At 42.0% G+C, this 26,724-nt stretch overlaps 1 protein-coding gene across 1 annotated transcript in view; it reads right to left on the bottom strand.

The window, feature by feature from the left end:
- The window catches only part of mslnb (mesothelin b), a 290,146-nt gene that overhangs the window by 127,895 nt on the left and 135,527 nt on the right, over positions 1-26,724 (bottom strand). The window contains exons 91-110 of the mRNA XM_042103582.1: positions 26,307-26,518; positions 25,861-25,961; positions 25,304-25,416; positions 24,896-25,072; positions 24,726-24,757; positions 24,243-24,340; positions 24,084-24,109; positions 23,924-23,945; positions 22,595-22,622; positions 22,411-22,486; positions 21,962-22,108; positions 21,620-21,831; positions 19,892-19,992; positions 19,612-19,724; positions 19,091-19,264; positions 18,905-18,936; positions 7,380-7,477; positions 7,259-7,284; positions 7,127-7,148; positions 6,986-7,013 (exon numbers count right to left, since the gene is read on the bottom strand). Coding sequence (XP_041959516.1) covers positions 6,986-7,013; positions 7,127-7,148; positions 7,259-7,284; positions 7,380-7,477; positions 18,905-18,936; positions 19,091-19,264; positions 19,612-19,724; positions 19,892-19,992; positions 21,620-21,831; positions 21,962-22,108; positions 22,411-22,486; positions 22,595-22,622; positions 23,924-23,945; positions 24,084-24,109; positions 24,243-24,340; positions 24,726-24,757; positions 24,896-25,072; positions 25,304-25,416; positions 25,861-25,961; positions 26,307-26,518 — 1,838 coding nt within the window. The remainder of the gene's footprint in view (positions 1-6,985; positions 7,014-7,126; positions 7,149-7,258; positions 7,285-7,379; positions 7,478-18,904; positions 18,937-19,090; positions 19,265-19,611; positions 19,725-19,891; positions 19,993-21,619; positions 21,832-21,961; positions 22,109-22,410; positions 22,487-22,594; positions 22,623-23,923; positions 23,946-24,083; positions 24,110-24,242; positions 24,341-24,725; positions 24,758-24,895; positions 25,073-25,303; positions 25,417-25,860; positions 25,962-26,306; positions 26,519-26,724) is intronic.

Below are 26,724 nucleotides of genomic sequence, written 5' to 3'. Positions count from 1 at the left end.
CCATGTTTAGCTGAGACACCTGACTTGAAGTTCGACTTCGGTGTATCTCCAGTACCAGAGTCCTGGAAGAACAGAGTCACACACAGACTGAGGCAGTTCTCTGACGTCTTTGCCCACCACGAGTTGGATTATGGCCATGCAACCAGAGTAAAACACCACCTCAAGCTCAGAGATGAAACACCCTTCAAGCAGCGGTCAAGGCCAATCCATCCCCAAGACTATGAGGCAGTCCGTAAACACCTCCGGACCCTCCTTGACGCAGAAATCATCCGGGAGTCTGAATCTCCCTTTTCCTCTCCCATTGTGGTTGTCAGGAAGAAGAGTGGCGACGTCAGACTGTGTGTCGACTACAGAAAATTGAACAACCAGACCATCAAAGATGCCTATGCACTGCCTAATGTGGAAGAGACCTTTTCCGCTCTCTCTGGGTCCCAGTGGTTCTCAGTCATGGACCTGAAGTCTGGGTACTACCAGATTGAGATGGAAGAGACTGACAAGCCCAAAACCGCCTTTGTCTGTCCATTAGGTTTCTACGAGTTCAATCGTATGCCTCAGGGAATAACAAACGCCCCCTCCACCTTTCAACGGCTGATGGAGAAGTGCATGGGAGACATCAACTTGAAAGAAGTCCTTGTCTTCATTGATGACCTGATTGTGTTTTCCAAGTCTTTGGAAGAGCATGAAACCAGGCTGACCCACGTTTTGACACGGCTCAGAGACAACGGTCTGAAGTTGTCCCCAGACAAGTGTCGGTTCTTCCAGACCTCTGTACGCTACCTTGGACATGTCGTGTCAAGGGATGGAGTTCACACTGATCCAGAGAAAATCAGAGCCTTAACCACCTGGCCAGTGCCCAAGACTCTCAAAGAGCTGCAGTCTTTCCTGGGATTCTCTGGATATTACCGCCGCTTTGTCAGAGACTACTCTAAGATTGTGAAACCCCTGAATGCCCTCACCACCGGTTATCCACCCGCCCGGAAGGGACATAGGAGCAAGACTGGCGTGAAATACTTCCACCCTAAAGAGCCGTTTGCAGACCGCTGGACTCCTGCATGTCAGCAGGCCTTTGAAACCCTCATTGAGAGACTGACAACCTCCCCAGTCCTCGGATTCGCTGATCAACAGCTGCCCTATGTGCTACACACTGACGCCAGCACCATCGGCATAGGAGCAGCTCTGTATCAGGAGCAAGATGGGCAAAGCCGGGTCATTGCTTATGCCAGCCGGGGTCTGTCATCCAGCGAGTCCAGATATCCAGCTCACAAGCTAGAGTTTTTGGCCTTGAAGTGGGCTATTGTCGAAAAGTTTCATGACTACCTGTACGGCAACACCTTTACAGTCATAACGGACAATAACCCCTTGACTTACATCCTGACCTCTGCAAAGTTGGATGCAGCAAGCTACCGTTGGTTGGCAGCTCTCTCCACTTTTGACTTTAACATCAAGTACAGAGCTGGAAAACAGAACCAGGATGCAGACGGACTCTCCAGACGTCCTCACAGTGAGGTGATGAGTGACCAGGCTTCGCTGGAAGAGCATCAGAGGATAAAGCAGTTCACCTCCCACCACTTGTTTTCAGCTACTGAGACCAACTTACCTGCTGATGTGATCACCGCTGCCTGTCACAAACACCTCCTCTGCAATACTGAGCCAGACTCACCCGTGACGCTGGTCGAATCCCTCGCACTCCATCCTGAGGCGGTGCCAGATGCCTTTGAAGAGGACAACTGCCTTGAAGGACATGCCACCATTCCCAGGTTTTCAGAGGAAGAGCTTGGGCGACACCAGAGGGCTGATCCTGCCATAGGCCAAGTCATCACCCTGCTTGAGTTAGGAGAACAGGTCACACCCCAGCTCATGGCTGCTTCTCCAGAGCTCAAGTTGATGGCGAAGGAGTGGAACCGCCTGGAACTCAAGAATGGCATCCTGTACAGGAACCGGCAGTGTGACTCCCGCCCAGTCTGTCAGCTCGTGCTACCTCATGAGTTGAGATCAGCTGTACTCAAGAGTCTGCACGATGACATGGGGCATCTTGGTATCGACCGCACTCTTGACCTGGTCAGATCTCGCTTCTATTGGCCGAAGATGGCTGCGGAGGTTGAGAGGAAGATCAAGTCCTGTGGCAGATGCGTCAGGCGGAAATCTCAGCCAGATAAGGCAGCACCCCTTGTCAACATCCAGACCACTAGACCAATGGAGTTGGTCTGTATGGATTTTCTGTCCCTGGAACCTGACCGCAACACCAAAGACATCCTGGTGATCACCGACCACTACACCAAGTACGCAGTTGCAATTCCAACCAAAGATCAGAAAGCCTGCACTGTGGCACGGTGTCTGTGGGAGCAATTCTTTGTCCACTATGGATTCCCTGAGAGACTCCACAGTGACCAGGGCCGAGACTTTGAGTCTCACACCATTAAGGAGCTCTGTGCCATCACTGGGATCAGGAAGGTTAGGACAAGTCCTTACCACCCACGTGGAAACCCAGTTGAGCGGTACAACCGCACCCTCCTGAGTATGCTGGGAACATTGAAAGACAAGGAGAAGAGCAGATGGCGTGATTTTGTGAAACCCCTCACTCACGCCTACAACTGCACTAAGAACGAAGTCACCGGTTTCTCCCCTTATGAGCTCATGTTCGGCAGACGCCCCCGCCTTCCGATTGACATCGCGTTCGGACTGCCAGTTAGAGGTGTCCAATCTACCTCCCACTCTCAATACGTGACAAAGCTCAAGTCTCACCTCAAAGAGAGTTACGAACTGGCTATGAAGAATGCAGAGAAGGTTGCTGTCAGAAACAAAAGACGCTTTGACAAGTCTGTCCGCGCGTCTGCTCTAGCGGAGGGAGACCGTGTCCTCGTTCGACATCTGCGGCTACGGAACAAGCACAAGCTGGCTGACCGGTGGGAGTCAAGTGTCTACAAAGTGATCAAGCAGGTGAATGACTTACCTGTCTATGTTGTCCAACCTGAGGGGACAGATGGTCCAACACGCACTCTCCACAGAGACCTGCTGCTGCCTTGTGGAGTGTTGACAGATGAGGAACCTCTAGAGCAATCTGAGAAGGGAACAACACGACGACCGCGAACAAGGAACAATCCTGTTCAACTGTCAGAAAGTGAAGCTTCAGACCCTGAGAGTGATGACTCATCCTGCTCTGAAATTCCCCCGGCTCTCTATGAGACCAGATTCTCCAGAGTCTACAAGATTCCCAAGTGCCGCCATGACTCCCCAGCTGTTCACCCAGCCGGACCTGAGAAGCATGAGGGATACTTACCTGTGGAATCCCTGGATGATGCCTTACCGGTCTGTGCTGCTGCTCCTGAAGGTTCTGTCCATGCTGCCACTGCTAAGGGTCGTGTCCATGGTGCTGCCATTGCCAAGGGTCCTATCCGTGGTGCTGACGCTGCTGGAGGCCCTGTCTATGCTGCTGCTGCTGGAAGCCCTGTCACTGTCGCTGGAAGCCCTGTCTCTGCCGCTAGAAGCCCTGTCTCTGCTGCTGCCACTGGAAGCCCTGTCTCTGTTGCTGCTGCAGAAGCTGAAAGAGCAGCGATCGGTGAGAATTACTTTCCTGAGCCCGTGGGTGACTGTTGGAGAGACATAGCAAATGAGTCTCAAGATGACCCCCTCTTTGGGAACTTGGAGAAAGAGCCCTCGGAAGCACCTGAACTCCATGAGGTGCCAGATGATGAAGTGCCATCTGAAGATCCTCCCACCAGGAGATCTGAGAGATCACGGAGAGCTCCCAGCCGCTTTCAGTATTCCCAGCTAGGGAACCCCCTTATTTCTTTCGCCCACACCATATTAGATGGTCTTAATAGGGCCATGGTCTCTTTTAATGAGCTAGAAAATCACTCACTCCTGAGGATATAGCTTTCCGAAAGTTAGACCTGTAGACACCCATGAAGGGACTCAGGGTGATTTAAGGGGGGAGGGTGTAACCCACCTTAAAGTTTGGTTACTAAGACCATAACTTTAGTTTTAGAACAGTTTGAGTTCAATAAATATTTTAATATATAAATATGAATAAATAGAATAAATATGAAGAAGTAGCCAGAACAAGAAGCTGAGTTTACATGATGATATGTATTTCTTTTTCATTCTCTTTTTGGTCTGCTTGAAAGTGCAGGTATTCTAAAATACTTTTATTGTGGTATAGTCATCTCCTAGGTGACGGGTTTGTTTTTCACTCTCGAGACTCCACTTGAATGAAATTGATTAGACGTTACTGATAATCCTCTTAAGAAAAATAATACTCTTTATCTAACTCTAATCTAACTTTTTCTAAATCTATCTATCATATTGAATCATTTTACCTTTCCTTATATCTATTTTTCTACGGATTGTTGAAGACCTGTGTTGTTTGAACCTCGAACTCCGGTGAGTTAAAATACTTTGCTAGCATTCTGCTAGCGAGTGATTAGCACCGTTAGCTGATAGTGCATTCAAGTCAATAGGATGATTAGCATGCTAGAAAACTGAGCTAACTAATTAAAAACCAATCGGAGATGCTTTTACTTTATTGTTCTTTTAAGTGCTGCTATTGTAATAATATTGTCTTTAAGTATGTTTTTGAGTAATAGAGAAGTTGTTAATGAATATATTGAATTACATGATTTTAAATATATGATCGTTGGTAGTAACGAACTCCTAAGAGATAGGAGACGTTAATATTAGAATGTTTAGAGGAGCGCGCACAGTAGTAGCCTGTGTGTGTGTGTGAGTGAGAACGGCACCTCTTCTCTCTCATTACCAGCGACGCTAACGTCGTAGTTTGTGCCTAGCTAAGTTAATAGGACTTAATTGAACTGGAATTGTAGTTCAATTGGAATTTAATGATATCTTACGACTTTGATATTGAATATATATCCTTAATTGTATTCTCAAACTGCTGTATGCAGATTGGTTTTTTATGTACACTGGAACACTGGATGGCGAGTCAGTCCCCTTGGATCGATTGAACTGTTCTACCCTTTCATACTGGATAACCAACCCCTTGAACTGCCCTTTCATACTGGATAACCAACCCCTTGAACTGCCCTTTCATACTGGATAACCAACCCCTTGGATCTGTTCCCTGGATACAGATAAGCCTTCACACATACACTGACATTGTACACTCACACCACCTTACCCGGGTATTTCTTTTCTTTTGTACATTTGAGTTTTTTACTATTGATTTGATACTTTGAATTTTTAAGAGCTCTTTTATTATTTTATAGGGTTTTGTATTTATTTATTATTTATTTTCTATTTACTAATATTTTCTCTTCTTTTCTCTTAGAGAAAATATATTCTTGCATTTAATAAACCTGCATTATTTATTTATAACATTTTACATACTGGTGTCCTTGTCAATTTACTCCCCCCTTAATGCCGAACCTAGAACTGGCCTAAACTTAACAGTAACTCATAGAAGCACCTCCTTTTACTTTAAAGTGCAATTTATTATTAAGTAGAGTAGAGGGGTGCTACATATACTTTAATTACTCTTTCTGCTGTTAAAGAATGTGTTTGTGTTGTATGCTGCTGAGACCTTGAATTTCCCCTGGGGATCAATAAAGTATCTCTATCTATCTATCTAAACAAGTTGTCAATGGTTATTTATGCAAGCTTGTGTAGCCTAAACCAGACATACCTATAGGCCTAGTCAAATTTATCCTGGCTGTAGATAAAGCAGGATATGAATTTTCCAATATCTTGCCAGATTAATAGTGGTTTAATACCAATTAAAATCCTGTTGATATGTAGGCTAGTTAGAATTTCAATGTTGCTTCAATATTAATGAAGGGTGCAAAAGTGATGTAGAAACTATGTTGCAGTGCGACAGTGATTCAATGATTTAACATTGACAAAGTTTATTTAACATAGTGTAGCGCCAAGGCTATTTGCTGGACTGTGTTGGACTTTCCCTTGTGTTCCCCTGTGTCTTCTGTTTTCCCGGCGTGTGTGTGTGTGTGCGCGCGAGAGTGTCTGTGTCTCCCTCTCCCTTCTGTGTCATAGAATGTGTCAATAAGTTCTGATGTGTTTTGATTGGGGGGAGGTGTCCGGGAGGGAATATTTAGGGGTTCGGATAGGTTAGCGATTGATAAGGGGAGGGAATAGAATAGGGGGTTCTAAGACGTCTAGTAAGTTTAGTCAGAGGAGAAGTAAATTACGTGTGAGTGGGTTGTGTTGCGTTGTGTTGTCTGCCGATGAGAGTGAATGACGAGTGATTGAGACCTAATTTATCAAGATCAGTTTCTTGTTTTGTAGTGGACACCTCCTGCTACCCGTACCTTAGCCTGTACATCCTTTATAAAAAATAAATTACCGGAGTTTGGAACGGTATCTCAGCCTCCCCGTCTCCTAACTACTCTTCGGCATTACAATAGATTCAATGACTAATTGTTATCTGGGCGCAGAAGGAGCAGACATCAACACCAACTGAAAGCCCCGTTTTGCAGGTAGCCTATAGCATTGCATACAATTAGGCTTTCTCTGAACTACATTTTCCAAAGGTCAGGTTTCGTGCTTGTGTTACAACTTCAGAACGGCTTGACGTATATGCTTCAAATTTGGTGTGAACATGGACTCAATGATGAAGTCAAATGTCAAGGTCAAGGTCAAACCCACCTTGAGTGTGATATCTCAAGGACGGCTGACACACAACGTTTTTTGGTACAAGGGTTTGTATGATCTCAAAGATTAAGTGATTCAGTGTTTTTTTTTTTCCAGGAATCTCCCCACCAACATTAAGCCAGCAGCTTTCCATCCACTATTGTAATTCCTCTGGCATTGTATTTCTAGTTACATTCCTAATTCCCATTGGCCTTCCTGACATATGAGCTCGTAATTAAATTGGTAAATAAATTAATATCAAACAAACTCTGATGTTCCTCCGCTGCCCTGGCTCTGTAAATTGGGCAGAACTATACATTGTAGAAATATACAATGTTCTAGTCATTAGGGCAAGAAGAAATACAGAAAAAGTGGTTGTGCAAACCTGTTTGTCCTGTAGCAAATTTCAGTCTCTGCAAAAATCACAGGAAAGTATTATGTACATTCCAACATTCTGGGGTATAAAAAGACATAGATAATATGTACTGCATGTGATTAAATTGACTTTGCCTGAGAATGAACTTACCATTAACCCTTGTGAAAGGACACTAGAGTGGAAAAGAAAGAGACGCAGTCAGTATATCTGATTATATCTATATATCATTATAGATCGTCAATTCAACATAGCCGGGCACACACAACACATAGCAACACTTACTGAAGGTGGCTGTGGAAGTATGCAACCTGTTCAGACAAAAAACAGACAAGAACGTTATAGGCTACAGTATAAATACATTATATGTAGATATCAGCAATATATTGCATATAAAGTAATGAACCTTGTGGTGAGTTCCCTCTAAGTTGATCGACGGTTGTGTAGATGATATGCTCTAATTCAGGAGGCACATATGACAGACCCATGTACAGGTTCTCTGATCTGGGGTGGGGAAGTTAGAATTGGTTACTGATTACTGTAACTATTTATACTATTAATAATAGCAAAAAGTGCATCAGCATTAAACTTTTTAAACATGTTTATATCACCAGCATGAATAATTTTATTGACAGTGAATAAGATCTGAACCGCACTTACACTAACTGAAGGGTGAGACACGGTATCTCGTCCTGTGAAGAAATAAGATGTCAAAATAAAATCAGTATTTAAAAACATGTCTCTTGAAGTTATTGTGATATAGTGATTTCTTTTTAAAAAGCATTAGTAAGAATTTCCAAATTTGTTTGAAATCTGAAATGAAGTATTGTCTATGTAGCATTTTACCTCTTGTGCAATCCTGACTAGATGTTGCAGGACCTCGGGCATCTGTGTCTGCTGGGGAGGCTGCAGGAGGTGGTTGAAGACGACCCTGATGACCTCCTGTGGGGGAAGGTCTCCGAGAGGCAGGAGGATCAGCTCCGCCTTCTGCTGGGGAGAGAGCAGCTCCAGGACAGCCAGCTGGGGACAAACAGGGGAGACAGAGAGAGTTTACAATCCATGTCAATGTTTTGCTCTGAAGAGTTGGTTTGTATTGATTTCCATATGTTTTTGTTGACACCTTAGTTTGGCTAACAACTATGATTACCTTTCATCTATCTTCATGAAATGTAAAAGCAGGAAGCACTGAATAACATCTTGCTTCTTATTACCCAAATCTTAACAATACAGCCAATTGTGGTGGATGTTTCATTACATAAGGGGCGAGATAGACATGTATAGCAGCCCTTGATGAGAGTCAAAGCATGTGGTATTCGCACAGATTCACAGTAGAAATAAGGGTTTCTTATTTGAATACAATACATCACTTACCGGATTGAAGTACTTATTGGCATCAAGTAGACTTTTGAGTGGGACAAGGCCAGAGAATTGCCCGTAGTTGTTGAGAAGCCACGCCATGCTATTGTTGGAGATACATCCTGGATCTAGGAGAGACAACACAAGTATAGAATCAGTTACATATTACATACATATACATGATGCAGACAGTATTCATGCAGACAATACAATCTATATGTATGCACATACAAATATAGACCATTGCATTAAGAGATCACAAACATATTTCAGGAACCCATGTCTTAATTCTGACCTGATGTGTTTCTGGACAGGAAGGACAAAATGAAGAACTTGAGAACGTTCTCGGCCTGCTCCTCTGTCATGTGATCAAACTGAAGACTCAGCTCAGTCACACTGGAGAAGTTAATTAATACAGTTAATTGTTAATTATACAATTGAAAGTTACAAAGCAGTGATTTAATGATAGAATAGCATAATAATTACATATGTCATATCATATGCAACAGTACTGCATACCATCATACTATACTGAGTCATACTGCATCATATCTTATCATAAATACAAGGATACAAGGAAGTTTATTGTCACATGCATATAGTTACTGGAAGTAAGAAATGCAGTGAAATTATGTCTGGGGTAAAAAGTGCAGTAGAAGAGGGGTTTAGTAGATTAAGTGGCAAGGGCTGCATAAGAAAGGTGGGGGAGGATTGGGATTGGGGGGGGGGGGGGGGGGGCAACAAGGAGCACCCAAGAGCAACAGGGGCAAGGAAAAACTCCCTTACCAAGGAAGAAACCTAGGGCAGATCCACGGCTCAAGGGCTTAACCCAACTGCCAGGGGTCTTGGTGTGTGTGTTGGGGGGATGACAGGGGAGATGGGATAGTGTGCTGTGTATGTGGGGAGAGGGCAGTGTGCAATATGTGTGTTGGAGAAGCTTCCTCATGCGACAATGTGCTGTGTATTGGGACGGCAGTGTGCTGTAAGTATGTCGGGGATGTGTGTTGGAGAAGCTTCCTGATGAAATAATGTGCTGTGTAGGTAGGGGAGAGGGGGGGGCAGTGTACTGCAAGTATGGTGAAGGGACTTACTATTGCAAGCAGAGTACTGTATGTATGATGTATGTGAGTGATGACAGTGAAGATGTGTGTGTGGGCAGGAGGGGAGTGGAGCAGTGACTGTGTATGTGTGTGTGTGTGTGTGTGTAGTGTGTGTGTGGGTAGGTGGGGGCAGTGTGCTGTAAGTATGTAGAGGATGTGTGTTGGAGAAGATCCTGAAGACAATGTGCTGTGTATGTAGGGAGGAGGGGGGGGGGGGGCAGTGTGCAGCAAGTATGTAGAGGAGGCTTACTGTAGCAAGCAGTGCGCTGTATGTATGTGAGGTGATGACATTAATGATGTAAGTGTGTGTGTTTTGTGTGTGTGTGTTGGCTAGGCAAAAATAATAAATAAAAATTTCTATGAAGATGTGCAAAAGTTGGAGAAAGTTAGATATGTGTGTGTGTGTGTGTGTGTGTGTGTGTGTGTGTGTGTGTTTTGACGTGTGATGAAATAAGAAAATAAATAAAAGATCTGTAGCATAGGGAGAGGCTATGAATAAGCTATGAGCAAAGGTGGGGGTGCCGAACCACAGTCGTGGGTATATCTTAAGTGCCATATTGCAAATGTACAACAGTTACACACACAACTAATCAAGTAAAAATACACCATATTGTGTTTTCTATCGTTCATTTTTGTTAGTTCATCCTCCGCCCCCCAAAAATAGTTCCAAACAATAATTTTGGCATCTACTGTTACCAAGCAACGTACTGTAACCGTCACTCTGCAGCTGAGTTGAGCAAGAGAGACACAATAATAATGTGTTTTCACGCTTGTCCTCACGTTATTTGGTAATCTGAACACTCAACCTACTCAATTTTCTCACTTAATAACTGTCTGCCACAAAATGTGACATTGTGAAATTACTGTTCTCTCGCTTTGGAACATACATGTACTGGTAGGTTTCACAGGTGAGGTTCTTCCTGCTGACACAGTGCAGAAGTTGTCCGGAGGCGAAGGGCAAGAACAGCCGCAGACGTTCACCAAACAGTGAGGAGATGAAGTCGATGTCTTCCCACTGCATGTCACTGAGCAGCTCCAGACGGAGCTCTCCAAGAATATCCAGGACATCAGTCACAGATTGACCCATGATCCTCAGAGACTGTCAGGAGCAGGAACAAAAACAAAAAGAATGTTTAAAAAGAAATTCCAAATACCAAATTCCAAAAACTGCACAGGCAAAGCAAGGCAGCCATGGTGCCCCCTGACAGTGGATTGGTCTAGGTTCGAAACCCAGACCCATTATCTGCTAAAATATCACTGTCACTTTACGTCACAGACATAGTTCGAATTACAGGGGGTACTGGGGGGTACTATACCCCCCAATGAAGACCCAGTACCCCCCAAAGAGACAGAAATATCAGTTTTGGGGGGGTCAGATAATTTTTCTAATATTGTGAAAAATATCATTACAGTTACAATACAAGTCAACTCCTGTTTTCACTGTAGGAACATTTTTATGTAAAGCGATTTCAGAAACCCCTATTGTGGACCGTACCAGTTTTTAACCACCGTGGCGCAAGAAGCAACTGAGCAAGTGTCAACATTGAATGACAAAACGCTAGGTAAATTCCTCCAGTAGGCTAAATTCGGTTTGCTGCTGACATGCATGGGTAAATGTAAGTTGCTAACTGACGTCTAGCTTGCTGAAAATGTGTTATTTTACAACCTTCATTTATAAACGTGTTTGTTCTTTCATAGCTCTTCATACATTGAATTACTGGCTACTTACCTGCAACTTACTTACCCACTGAGGCTAGTAAAGTGTACCTTGGTTAGTTACCAAGGTTAGTTAGCAAGGTAATTCTCTATTTAAATAAACTTTTATATTGTGGTGAGGTAAAATCGATTGTCATTTCCAAGGAGATGAACTCCATAGCCTAGGTATCCATTCTCATTATATCTTGAATAAATTATTGTGCCCTTTTGAAATTAGTTTGGCACAGATCCTGTGTTTTTATATTACCGGTATGCACAAGAGGGTCTGATGTAGCTAAGCCTACATCAGTGAAACCTGTGGAAACATAAAAAGACCCAAGTAGCCTAGGCTAAATATGTGCTAGTATTTGAATTTGTTTTTAATTGGTTGGTATTGTTTTTACATTCTATTATTTCCTATTTTTAGTTTGATAAATGTAGTTTCATCTGAGAACCCTAATACTATCTTAATGAAACTATTTTTTATCTACAAACAATTACATTAAAATTGTAGGTGCAGTTAGGTTTTATACACTGTTCGTGTCATATGTGTTAAGGACCAGCAGACAGGAGAGGCACAGGATAAAAGCCGTGAGCAGGCCGCAGGGAGACGACAAGATGAGGGCAGAGGGCAGAGTTGATCAAAACAGTTCTCTTTTGGATATACAGTATAAAAACGATGAAATATTCTGTAGCCTACTGATTATCAGTTTGTTGCATGTTTAGACCTTGTATGTGTGTTGCACAACACATGTTGCACTTGGCGATCACGGTGGGGATTGATATGGTAATGGAACATTATGGTCAGAAGAAGTGAAGGAGCAGTACCCCCCAATTATGGTGGGGTAATTCGCACTCTGGTCACAGAGATGTAAAAAGTATCTCTCTAACAAACGTGTCACAAAAGATCCCCATTACCATATTGGAGGCCATGTGTGAGAACATGATGAGAGCTTCGTCCAGAACTGCAGAGGTCTTGGTGAGGAGCAGCTTCCAGGTCCCCTTGGAGTAAGTCCTGTTGCTGGACAGCTGGCAGACCAGGAGCTGGGCCAGGTGCTCTGCAGTGAGTCCTGACAGCTGTACGTGAAGAACCAATTACCCAACGCTTCGAGTTCAAGATCTTTTTATGTAAAATTTGTAGGTTAACTTTTAATGTAAACTTTTATTTTCACTAGAAGCGCTGGACAAATTCAAAGAGGACCTATACAAAGAGATAAGACATGAATGAGTTAAAAAAGCACCTCACCTCAGAGCATGCATACTCTGACACGCTGTATTGGCAGGGTACTTGTCCCATATCCAAGAGATGCTGCAACTCAGAGCTATGAAACCACAAACATGTTCCAGGTCATGAGGTGTGAAGCAGTGGGCAAAACAAACCAGTTTAAAACAGAGTTTGCGATCCTAATCCACTGCACTTTTTGTAACGTACATAATGTACGTTTTAAACAGAATAGGGTCAGAATAGACGTCAGAATATTTGTCAGGTTATTCTGTTAAAACAATCACAAGACAATCGAATTGCAAACTTTGTGCATTGTACTGCAACGTGAGTTGAGTGTATCATTATAGTGGATGGAATCCACTATCTTGAAATCTCCTGGCTTCTTCTTATTATAACCTTTTCAAAAATGAATGCGGCTCTAACCGCTTAACGTACAGACATGTTGAAATAACAGTTGTGTAGGTCTGGAATTGGACAAGAGTTATCATTTCAGATTTTTTTTTAAGTTTACACTTTTTGAGAAATAGGGGATTAAAAATGTTTGAAAACTTATTTTTCTCTCTATGACATCACAAAGGGGGCTCATTTAGAACGGTCGTAAAGTAATCAGGTGCGGGTCGACCTGCATACAATCTGGCGCTCCCTAAACTAGTCCTACACATCCTGTAATTAGTCGCTTTTGAACCACCACACTGCTTTCACACTGCTCAATTCTCATCAAAAAAGTTTCCGTCTGCTTCGTCCAACAAACTACGACGAAATGGACGTTTTCCTACCACACCCAATTCATCTGTGTTTTTTATTCGAATCGAGTATGTGAAGTCTATTTTTAACGACTCTGCTAGACAAGTAAGCAAGCAAGCTGGCGTTACCTGTCATCGATAAGCAACAAACTCGTAGGCCTACTGTAGCTGCTACGTTTAGCTAGACCTCGGAAATATATCTAGGTTCGCGGTTGTGTGCAGTGGCGGTGGTAGTGTTAGCAGCTAAGTAATAATAAACTTCACAGTCAAATTGTCAGCCGCCTTTCCTAGCGATAGCTGGCCTGACGAGGGAATTGGCCTTCTATGGCAAACAGTCACTGGCTGAAACGTAGCCTAGGCTTCGTTTTGAACTATCGTAACACCCCCAATTATCACCACTTTTGTTCAGAAATTCTAAAACAACGATGTTTTTTAACACTTCAAAATAACATTTGCTAAATTAACCTGACATCTGTTTTTTTTTATTTTTGTTAACGGGAGCATTTACTGCCTGAAATATCCGATTTTGTTTACCACGCTCGGAGTTATAGTGCTGGCCTGATGGGTCGCCTATTTACACCGTTTCAACGGCACATGAACGGTTAGACCGAGAATTCTCGTCGTGAAATTAAAATTCCACTGGAGCTCCAGGGATGGAAATTAACCACCCGCCCCACGCCAAATGCGGGTAGTTTTGTGCGCTGGTGGGTGAATTTGGTCAACTTACCAGCCACTGTGGCGGGTAGAGCTAGCGTACCACAAATAGTCAGATCCGGTCTAATTTTCATACTTATTGACGGTTAAAAATAAGAAAGTGTCTGTAGGGATCATGTAGCCTAACGTTACCAGCCTATAAGGGTAAATCGCGCTGATTTGAAGTTCTACAACTCGTAGTGAGCATCATAGCCTATAGGCACTGGTGCAACGCTTCACTTTCACTTCACTACCATTAAGAAACTGTCACTATGCTTTCATGTGCCACTGCTAAATTATTTCAGGATGACTGCATAGACATAAATCTAGTGAGATCTGTGGATCTGCGTTATATCTTCACATACTAATATTCTCACGTAGTTATCTTTTGAATAGTAGGCCTAGGTATTTTAATCCGGCCCGCGACACGCTGCTATTTAGACCTATGAGGCAGACAGACGGACATCTCCACACCCATTCGTCGTGATGGAATATATCACAAACTTTTCATTCAAAGAAATTACAAACCCTATCAGAATAAACAACAGAATTTACCGAACGCAAAGGTGTAAAGCATTCCCTTATACAAGTTATAGCCGTTCCCGAGTAATCGAATTGAATTCAATCGTAATTGAAATTGAAGCAAATGTCTACACGGTCTCCAGCGTTGGGCTTTTGTCATATATGATAAGGCCAAATACAAAATAAATGTTAACAATATCGCCTAGATAACTGTACAACCAGAGTTTTTCCAATGTAGTTTCACAAAATGCTAAGCATGCATATTACGTTTCTTAAAGCTGAGCTGTGCTTAAATTGTTCAGTGCATGATTTCATTACGGGCCAAATAGAAAATAAATGCTAAATGTTAAATATAGCCTTGATACCTGTAAATATTTAAATCAGATGATGTACACTATAGTTAGATCAAGTAGAGAGTTGGATTATAGGATGCTCCAGAACTCACACAAACGGAGTCTTAAAGGAGCCACACCACTTTTATGACAAGACACTATGAATGTGGTGCTGTTGACCTTTAGTTTTGTTGCTACTGTGCTTGGAGGACAGGTTTAGGGCAAAACTCAGCACATTTTAGTCATATCGCAATAATGCCGATTAACGTGATCATTTTGGGTAGCCTACTATAATCATGATATCACATTTTCATGCCGTTTCTCTAGTGGCTGGTAAAAAAGTTGAGTGGCTGGTAGATTTTGGAATCCACCAGCCACAGTGGCAGGTAGAAAAAATATTTAATTTCCATCCCTGATACACGCGTGGAAATACAGGACCGACGGTAATAGGTGGAGTTCCGATACGTTTGTATGAGTGGTAGGTTGTGGCATAAAATGACTTGATTGTAGGCTTAGCTTCTAGTTTGTTCAGTTGAATCATATCACAGCTGTCTGTTCCCCCCCTTCTATTTCTGTTAGGTGCCGCTTTACTCTGCTGCTGGATGGTGGAGGATCAGTGGAGGTCTATGCTATAGCCTACTAAATAGATGGCAGGAAAGCACAGCACACATGAATTTCTAAATGAAGAAGAATGAATAAATGCACTTGCTTTTCAAACTGTTCAAACAACTGTTCAATGCCTCACTTAAGGAAAGAGGAGAGATAGACTTCTCTGCATAGTCTGTCTGCCTCTTCACCCCCTCCATGTTTGGTAGCCTACTGTCTGTCCACTAGCCACTTGTACCACTGTCTTTATGCCTCACTGTTTGCGTGCTATATTAGCACATATGCATAACCCCCCCTCCACGCCACAGCCGAACTGTGGCCACACTTATATATTTTTTTAAATAGTTAAATATATAGATATATAGACTTTACTTTACTTTATTTCTGCATTGTTGCACTGTTAAGGTGCTCATTTGCACTATCACCATGACCACTATCACCATTGCACTACCACCATGACACTCATTCACACAGAGCACCTTACCATACCTTACTATGCACAGAGAATCACAGGCTCAGTCCCTGCCTCAGTCATTGCAAGCGCCTCTGATTTATTAATCACCACATTGTGGATACTGTTTTTATAATTGATTGAAGTGTTAGTATAATTTGTATTTTTGTAATTTGTATTTTAGTATATTTTTATATATTGTATTAAAGGAGAATTCCGGTGTGATATTGACCTAAAGTGTATCGAAACATGATACCGAGTGTGAACGTATGTCTCATAGCCCATCTCGGCTTGTCCCCTGCACTCCAAAATCTGGCGCTAGTTAGCCGATGCTACCAACATCTTTTTCAATAGTGGTGCTTCGGCATCGGGCTAGCCATGCAAATAAATCACTGTTTTACACCCATTTACGAGGCTCAATGTATCTCCACGCTTCATTGGTAGACTTCCGAGGGCCCTGACATTTAAAACGAGACATTGAGAACTTTGAAAAAGCACTGGTAGTTTACTTACAAGACGATTTATACAGACAGTATCTTCACGAAGTTTAGCGTTTGCAGCCATCTTGAATTTAGTCACGATAAGTCGAGCAAAGAGTAAGAATGAACAGCTATGATAAGGGATCAGATTCCAAAAATAATTCTGTGGAAATGCATGGATTCCAGTTGCTGCTCCTGGAAGAAACTGGAATCCATGCATTTCCACTGAATTATTTTTGGAATCTGATCCCTTATCATAGCTGTTCATTCTTACTCTTTGCTCGACTTATCGTGACTAAATTCAAGATGGCTGCAAACGTTAAACTTCGTGAAGATACTGTCTGTATAAATCGTCTTGTAAGTAAACTACCAGTGCTTTTTCAAAGTTCTCAATGTCTCGTTTTAAATGTCAGGGCCATAGGAAGTCTACCAATGAAGTGTGGAGATACATTGAGCCTCGTAAATGGGTGTAAAACAGTGATTTATTTGCATGGCTAGCCCGATGCCGAAGCACCACTACTGAAAAAGTTGTTGGTAGCATCGGCTAACTAGCGCCAGATTTTGGAGTGCAGGGGACAAGTCGAGATGGGCTATGAGACATACGTTCACACTCGGTATCATGTTTCGATACACTTTAGGTCAATATCACACCGGAATTCTCCTTTAAGTGTTAGTATAATTTGTATTTTAGTATATTTAGCCTATTCTTTATCTTCTACTGTCCTTACTGCTTAGTTGTGTTTTTATATTATATACTTTAATTACTCTTTCTGCTGTTAAAGAATGTGTTTGTGTTGTATGTATGCTGCTGAGACCTTTAATTTCCCCTGGGGATCAATAAAGTATCTCTATCTATCTATCTAAACAAGTTGTCAATGGTTATTTATGCAAGCTTGTAGAAACTATGTTGCAGTGCGACGGTGATTCAATGATTTAACATTGACAAAGTTTATTTAACATAGTGTAGCGCCAAGGCTATTTGCCCCCGTTTTGGACTTTCCCTTGTGTTCCCCTGTGTCTTCTGTTTTCCCGGCGTGTGTGTGTGTGTGTGTGTGCACGCGAGAGTGTCTGTGTCTCCCTCTCCCTTCTGTGTCATAGAATGTGTCAATAAGTTCTGATGTGTTTTGATTGGGGGGAGGTGTCCGGGAGGGAATATTTAGGGGTTCGGATAGGTTAGCGATTGATAAGGGGAGGGAATAGAATAGGGGGTTCTAAGACGTCTAGTAAGTTTAGTCAGAGGAGAAGTAAATTACGTGTGAGTGAGTTGTGTTGCGTTGTGTTGTCTGCCGATGAGAGTGAATGACGAGTGATTGAGACCTAATTTATCAAGATCAGTTTGTTGTTTTGTAGTGGACACCTCCTGCTACCCGTACCTTAGCCTGTACATCCTTTATAAAAAATAAATTACCGGAGTTTGGAACGGTATCTCAGCCTCCCCGTCTCCTAACTACTCTTCGGCATTACAATAGATTCAATGACTAATTGTTATCTGGGCGCAGAAGGAGCAGACATCAACACCAACTGAAAGCCCCGTTTTGCAGGTAGCCTATAGCATTGCATACAATTAGGCTTTCTCTGAACTACATTTTCCAAAGGTCAGGTTTCGTGCTTGTGTTACAACTTCAGAACGGCTTGACGTATATGCTTCAAATTTGGTGTGAACATGGACTCAATGATGAAGTCAAATGTCAAGGTCAAGGTCAAACCCACCTTGAGTGTGATATCTCAAGAACGGCTGACACACAACGTTTTTTGGTACAAGGGTTTGTATGATCTCAAAGATTAAGTGATTCAGTGGGGTTTTTTTTTTCAGGAATCTCCCCACCAACATTAAGCCAGCAGCTTTCCATCCACTATTGTAATTCCTCTGGCATTGTATTTCTAGTTACATTCCTAATTCCCATTGGCCTTCCTGACATATGAGCTCGTAATTAAATTGGTAAATAAATTAATATCAAACAAACTCTGATGTTCCTCCGCTGCCCTGGCTCTGTAAATTGGGCAGAACTATACATTGTAGAAATATACAATGTTCTAGTCATTAGGGCAAGAAGAAATACAGAAAAAGTGGTTGTGCAAACCTGTTTGTCCTGTAGCAAATTTCAGTCTCTGCAAAAATCACAGGAAAGTATTATGTACATTCCAACATTCTGGGGTATAAAAAGACATAGATAATATGTACTGCATGTGATTAAATTGACTTTGCCTGAGAATGAACTTACCATTTACCCTTGTGAAAGGACACTAGAGTGGAAAAGAAAGAGACGCAGTCAGTATATGTGATTATATCTATATATCATTATAGATCGTCAATTCAACATAGCCGGGCACACACAACACATAGCAACACTTACTGAAGGTGGCTGTGGAAGTATGCAACCTGTTCAGACAAAAAACAGACAAGAACGTTATAGGCTACAGTATAAATACATTATATGTAGATATCAGCAATATATTGCATATAAAGTAATGAACCTTGTGGTGAGTTCCCTCTAAGTTGATCAACGGTTGTGTAGATGATATGCTCTAATTCAGGAGGCACATGTGACAGACCCATGTACAGGTTCTCTGATCTGGGGTGGGGAAGTTAGAATTGGTTACTGATTACTGTAACTATTTATACTATTGATAATAGCAAAAAGTGCATCAGCATTAAACTTTTTAAACATGTTTATATCACCAGCATGAATAATTTTATTGACAGTGAATAAGATCTGAACCGCACTTACACTAACTGAAGGGTGAGACACGGTATCTCGTTCTGTGAAGAAATAAGATGTCAAAATAAAATCAGTATTTAAAAACATGTCTCCTGAAGTTATTGTGATATAGTGATTTCTTTTTAAAAAGCATTAGTAAGAATTTCCAAATTTGTTTGAAATCTGAAATGAAGTATTGTCTATGTAGCATTTTACCTCTTGTGCAATCCTGACTAGATGTTGCAGGACCTCGGGCATCTGTGTCTGCTGGGGAGGCTGCAGGAGGTGGTTGAAGACGACCCTGATGACCTCCTGTGGGGGAAGGTCTCCGAGAGGCAGGAGGATCAGCTCCGCCTTCTGCTGGGGAGAGAGCAGCTCCAGGACAGCCAGCTGGGGACAAACAGGGGAGACAGAGAGAGTTTACAATCCATGTCAATGTTTTGCTCTGAAGAGTTGGTTTGTATTGATTTCCATACGTTTTTGTTGACACCTTAGTTTGGCTAACAACTATGATTACCTTTCATCTATCTTCATGAAATGTAAAAGCAGGAGGCACTGAATAACATCTTGCTTCTTATTAACCAAATCTTAACAATACAGCCAATTGTGGTGGATGTTTCATTACATAAGGGGCGAGATAGACATAGCAGCCCTTGATGAGAGTCAAAGCATGTGGTATTCGCACAGATTCACAGTAGAAATAAGGGTTTCTTATTTGAATACAATACATCACTTACCGGATTGAAGTACTTATTGGCATCAAGTAGACTTTTGAGTGGGACAAGGCCAGAGAATTGCCCGTAGTTGTTGAGAAGCCACGCCATGCTATTGTTGGAGATACATCCTGGATCTAGGAGAGACAACACAAGTATAGAATCAGTTACATGTGATATACATATACATGATGCAGACAGTATTCATGCAGACAATACAATCTATATGTATGCACATACAAATATAGACCATTGCATTAAGAGATCACAAACATATTTCAGGAACCCATGTCTTAATTCTGACCTGATGTGTTTCTGGACAGGAAGGGCAAAATGAAGAACTTGAGAACGTTCTCGGCCTGCTCCTCTGTCATGTGATCAAATTGAAGACTCAGCTCAGCCACACTGGAGAAGTTAATTAATACAGTTAATTGTTAATTATACAATTGAAAGTTACAAAGCAGTGATTTAATGATAGAATAGCATAATAATTACATATGTCATATCATATACAACAGTACTGCATACCATCATACTATACTGAGTCATACTGCATCATATCTTATCATAAATACAAGGATACAAGGAAGTTTATTGTCACATGCATATAGTTACTGGAAGTAAGAAATGCAGTGAAATTATGTCTGGTGTCAGCCTATTTGTGCATTTATGGGGGGGGGGGGGGGGGGGGGGGTAAAAAGTGCAGTAGAAGAGGGGTTTAGTAGATTAAGTGGCAAGGGCTGCATAAGAAAGGTGGGGGAGGATTGGGATTGGGGGGGGGGGGCACCAACAAGGAGCACCCAAGAGCAACAGGGGCAAGGAAAAACTCCCTTACCAAGGAAGAAACCGTGGGCAGATCCACGGCTCAAGGGCCTAACCCAACTGCCAGGGGTCTTGGTGTGTGTGTTGGGGGGATGACAGGGGAGATGGGATAGTGTGCTGTGTATGTGGGGAGAGGGCAGTGTGCAATATGTGTGATGGAGAAGCTTCCTCATGCGACAATGTGCTGTGTATTGGGGGGGCAGTGTGCTGTAAGTATGTTGGGGATGTGTGTTGGAGAAGCTTCCTGATGAAATAATGTGCTGTGTAGGTAGGGGAGAGGGGGGGGGGGGGCAGTGTACTGCAAGTATGGTGAAGGGACTTACTATTGCAAGCAGAGTACTGTATGTATGATGTATGTGAGTGATGACAGTGAAGATGTGTGTGTGGGCAGGAGGGGAGTGGAGCAGTGACTGTGTATGTGTGTGTGTAGTGTGTGTGTGGGTAGGTGGGGGCAGTGTGCTGTAAGTATGTAGAGGATGTGTGTTGGATGAGATCCTGAAGACAATGTGCTGTGTATGTAGGGAGGAGGGGGGGGGGGCAGTGTGCAGCAAGTATGTAGAGGAGGCTTACTGTAGCAAGCAGTGCGCTGTATGTATGTGAGGTAATGACATTGATGATGTAAGTGTGTGTGTTGGGGATGGGGGGGGGGCAGAAAGGCTAGGCAAAAATAATAAATAAAAAGTTCTATGGAGATGTGCAAAAGTTGGAGAAAGTTAGATATGTGTGTGTGTGTGTGTGTGTGTGTGTGTGTGTGTGTGTGTGTGTGTGTGTGTGTGTGTTTTGACGTGTGATGAAATAAGAAAATAAATAAAAGATCTGTAGCATAGGGAGCAAAGGTGGGGGTGCCGAACCACAGTCGTGGGTATATCTTAAGTGCCATATTGCAAATGTACAACAGTTACACACACAACTAATCAAGTAAAAATACACCATATTGTGTTTTCTATCGTTCATTTTGTTAGTTCATCCTCCGCCCCCCAAAAATAGTTCCAAACAATAATTTTGGCATCTACTGTTACCAAGCAACGTACTGTAACCGTCACTCTGCAGCTGAGTTGAGCAAGAGAGACACAATAATAATGTGTTTTCACGCTTGTCCTCACGTTATTTGGTAATCTGAACACTCAACCTACTCAATTTTCTCACTTAATAACTGTCTGCCACAAAATGTGACATTGTGAAATTACTGTTCTCTCGCTTTGGAACATACATGTACTGGTAGGTTTCACAGGTGAGGTTCTTCCTGCTGACACAGTACAGAAGTTGTCCGGAGGCGAAGGGCAAGAACAGCCGCAGACGTTCACCAAACAGTGAGGAGATGAAGTCGATGTCTTCCCACTGCATGTCACTGAGCAGCTCCAGACGGAGCTCTCCAAGAATATCCAGGACATCAGTCACAGATTGACCCATGATCCTCAGAGACTGTCAGGAGCAGGAACAAAAACAAAAAGAATGTTGAGAAAATGAAAGAATAGAAGAACAGAAGAACCCTAATACTTTGGAAAATGACAAAAGTAACTCAAATTTGTCACAAAAGACCCCCATGCATTACCATGTTGGAGAACATGATGAGAGCATCATCCAGAACTGCAGAGGACTTGGTGAGGAGCAGTTTCCAGGTCTCCCTGGAGTAAGTCATGTTGCTGGACAGCTTGCAAATCAGAACCTGGGCCAGGTGATGTGCAGTGAATCCTGTTAGCTGTAGGTGCAGACACATAAGCAACACAGAGTTTAAAATCGTTACACTTTTGGAGTATTTTTATTCTCCTTATGTATCATGTAATATTTATTATGTACTGTACTTGTGTCTTGCATGTTGAGTTTTGTCTTAATTGAGTATTATCTCTTGCATGTGTCATAGTATTCTTTGCAAATCATTTGGCGAAGTGTTTTTTTACTTGATTATTTTAATTCATGTCCATGGTGCATCATTCTATGAATGTGACCAAAGAGATGCTTGTTTACATCAAAGTTACCCAGGACACCTTTATCCCGTCTCACCTCTGAACAGGCATACTGCTCCAGACTGACATTACAGGGGACGAGGCCAGCTGCCAGTTGAGACTGCAGGACAGTGCTGTTGACACGACAAAATATGATCAGCTGGTTTCCACTCCTTTATAGGTTTCTATTCCATCTGTTAAACTTTTCTTATTATTTTACATATGACATGAATTTAACTTACCTGTTAACACCTTCACAAATTCTGGTTTCTATACAAAAAAAAGAAGTATCCAAATTGAGTATCCAAATTAAAGGAAAATTCCGGTTTTTAGCACTTTAAAGGAGAATTCCGGTGTGATATTGACCTAAAGTGTATCGAAACATGATACCGAGTGTGAACGTATGTCTCATAGCCCATCTCGGCTTGTCCCCTGCACTCCAAAATCTGGCGCTAGTTAGCCGATGCTACCAACATCTTTTTCAGTAGTGGTGCTTCGGCATCGGGCTAGCCATGCAAATAAATCACTGTTTTACACCCATTTACGAGGCTCAATGTATCTCCACACTTCATTGGTAGACTTCCGAGGGCCCTGACATTTAAAACGAGACATTGAGAATTTTGAAAAAGCACTGGTAGTTTACTTACAAGACGATTTATACAGACAGTATCTTCATGAAGTTTAGCGTTTGCAGCCATCTTGAATTTAGTCACGATAAGTCGAGCAACAAGTAAGAATGAACAGCTATGATAAGGGATCAGATTCCAAAAATAATTCAGTGGAAATGCATGGATTCCAGTTGCTGCTACTGGAAGAAACTGGAATCCATGCATTTCCACTGAATTATTTTTGGAATCTGATCCATTATCATACCTGTTCATTCTTACTCGTTGCTCGACTTATCGTGACTAAATTCAAGATGGCTGCAAACGTTAAACTTCGTGAAGATACTGTCTGTATAAATCGTCTTGTAAGTAAACTACCAGTGCTTTTTCAAAGTTCTCAATGTCTCGTTTTAAATGTCAGGGCCCTAGGAAGTCTACCAATGAAGTGTGGAGATACATTGAGCCTCGTAAATGGGTGTAAAACAGTGATTTATTTGCATGGCTAGCCCGATGCCGAAGCACCACTACTGAAAAAGTTGTTGGTAGCATCGGCTAACTAGCGTCAGATTTTGGAGTGCAGGGGACAAGTCGAGATGGGCTATGAGACATACGTTCACACTCGGTATCATGTTTCAATACACTTTAGGTCAAAATCACACCGGAATTCTCCTTTAAGGCCCTTTTCTGGTTTGTTTTGGATGAACTAGAGTGGTGGACACCGAAATTTTGACGATTGGTCCTGTCTCGATTTTTCTGACTCGTTTTGAATCGCCTTTTCACCTCTCAGGGTGGCTGGCAATGGGCATACTGTAGTAGGCTACTCAAACATGTCCTAAAACAACCCTTAACGTTTGTTTTCAAAACTGTGCAACTCACCGAGTGGTGAGTCATTAGTCATTAAGTATCCAAATTAACAGACTTTTCTCAAAATGGTAGAGGACAAAACGTGGCAATACTGAAACTTACCATTAACTGGTGTTGTAGGACACTAAATATGAAGCGAAACAAAAGTCAAATGTAAACATTTTGTAAACACAATTATTTTTACTGTTAAAATTGACATCAAAATATCTGTATATAAATGTTGTTTAGAGTCAGACTTGCTCTTAAAAGAATAGTATCTCACCTGAGCAGGCAGAGGAACAGCACAATCTGCTCGAGAAAGAAAAGAGTTCATGAGGATGTGAACATGAAACTTTGGAAAATGTCTACCTGTGTGTGTGTGTGTGTGTGTGTGTGTGTGTGTGTGTGTGTGTGTGTGTGTTTGTGTGTGTGCGCTACTCACCTAGTGGACTGAGCTGGAGCAGCTCTTCCACAGCTCCTCTGATGATGAGCTCCAGAACTGCTGGTACTGATGTCACAGACTCACTCAGCCTTGGGATACTACACAGCATCGCACATCGAAGGATAGGAAGAACAAAAACAAACAAACAAAAATGCTAAATGCATAAACATAGACAAAAAAATAGAAATACCACATCATGACAAAATAATGGGAGCCAACATGAGGAAAAGACTACTTGCTAATTTTTGATAAAAACAAAAAGTGTGTGAGGAATACCACATCACAGGATGACAAGAGAATTGGGACAATTGCAATTATTTGAGGTATTAAACATAGATACCTAATTGTATGGTAAGACAATGCAGATACCAAATCACATGGAATAAAACTCAAAAGTACAGACTGTTTTTATCAATAAAATCTATCTGTAAGCCTGGTCAGCCTCGGCCTTAAGGTACATCAGGTAATGTTGATTGGACTTACATTGCCTGGTAGAACTCACAAGGTGCTTCATCCTAGGAAAGTTAGAAGTAAGAGAAGTGTGTTAAGCAAGAGTCTTTGAAGGGGACTGGACCGAGTATGAGTAACTGTTTGGCAATACCTAATAGTTTCTAATATGAATCCCTAGCTTTTGTAATGAATCTCCTTTTTACCTGTGTGGCAAGGATGATGGTGAGACCAAGAACTTCTGCAAGATTCCTCTCCACAGGTGATTCCAGCAGGTGATCCAGCACTCTGCTGACAACCTCATCTTTCCCTTGGGCATGAGGGAGAGGCAGAACCATCAACTCAGCCATCTGCTTTGGACTGAGAAGATCCAACACCTCCAGCTGCAGAAAGAGAGACAGAGAGAGAGAGAGAGAGAGAAAGAGAGGGGAGGAAAGGAGAGAAAGAGAGAGAGAGAGAAAGAGAGATAGATGGAGAGGGAGGGAGAGAGAGAAAGAAAGAGAGAGGTAGGGAGGGGGAGGGGCAGGGAGAAAGATTTAGCAAAGGACACAAGACACTACAAATGATGTGATTGACTGATTAGTCATTGATTGGTAAAATAATTTGTCACATACTGGATCAAAGTCCTGGTTGCGATCAAATAGACTTTCGAGAGGAACAAGGACAGAGAATTGTCCGTAGTTATCTGTAAGCCATTCCATGCTGTTGTTGGAGAAGCATCCAGAGTCTGCAAATGTACCAATTTGATTATACTTACACTCTTAAAACGAATGTAGCAATATATTGTATTGAATTTATTATAATAATGTATTGTATGTATATTAACCACAGCTTATTATAAAACATTAAGTACTTAAAAAAATTCTGATGCAAAAGTTGTTATGCCACTAGCATCATGACACTTTTGCTTTTAAAATACTCACAGGGATATAAAGCCTAAGTCACTCATAGCGAAGATAGAGAAACTGTTTCATGTGAGACTAAATGTACACTCAGAAACAAAGTCGATCAGATCAGAGAATGAAGAAAAGAAATGTATTCCCACCCCTGTGTGTAGCTCATAGCTGAAAAAATTCCTTGGTTTATAGGTGGGAATATATTGCCAGTGTAGTGTAACAGAACATATATGACAAAGTAGTGATCTTTTTTGGACCCGTGTCTTAATTCTGACCTGATGTGTTTCTGGACAGGAAGGGCAGGATGAAGGACCGGAGGACATCCTCGGCCTGCTCCTCTGTCATGTCATCAAAATGATGACTCAGCTCACCCACACTGGAGAAGTAGTCACAAAACATTCAAATAGTCATATAATAACATAATAATTACACATTTGTACATATGTGATAAACATATACAACAGCATAGTATTTCATTTCATTTTAAGATATACACAGAAGAAGTCTTAAATACCTACATCCTATATAGGATTTCCCATATAATATCATGTTATATCATGAGCTGAGTTGCTCTCAGTTGTATCATATTGTGTTCTATCAAATTGTGTCATATTATCTCATATCATAATGTATTGTACTATATTGTATTTCATGACAGTGTCTGATTTCTTACAGTACAATTTTGAACACAATGTGTATCAATAGTTTACATCATACATACATGTACTGGTAAGTTTCACAGGTGAGGTTCTTGCTGCTGACACATTGCAGAAGGTCTCCAGAGGCGAAGGGTAAAAATGGCCGCAGACTGTCACCAAACAGTGAGGAGATGAAATAGATGTCTTGCCACTGCATGTCACTGAGCGACTCCAGACGGAGCTCCCCAAGAATATCCAGGACATGAGTCACAGATGGACCCATGATCCTCAGAGACTGTCAGGAGCAGGAACAAAAATAAAAGAATGTTTAAAAAGAAATTCCAAATACCAAATTCCAAAAACTGCACAGGCAAAGCAAGGCAGCCATGGTGCCCCCTGACAGTGGATTGGTCTAGGTTCGAAACCCACACCCATTATCTGCTAAAATATCACTGTCACTTTACGTCACAGACATAGTTCGAATTACAGGGGGTACTGGGG

Source organism: Alosa sapidissima, chromosome 9, assembly GCF_018492685.1.
Source record: "Alosa sapidissima isolate fAloSap1 chromosome 9, fAloSap1.pri, whole genome shotgun sequence".
NCBI lineage: Eukaryota > Metazoa > Chordata > Actinopteri > Clupeiformes > Clupeidae > Alosa > Alosa sapidissima.
The sequence above is the reverse complement of the archived record's forward strand: the minus strand, read 5'-3'. Positions and strand labels throughout refer to the sequence as shown.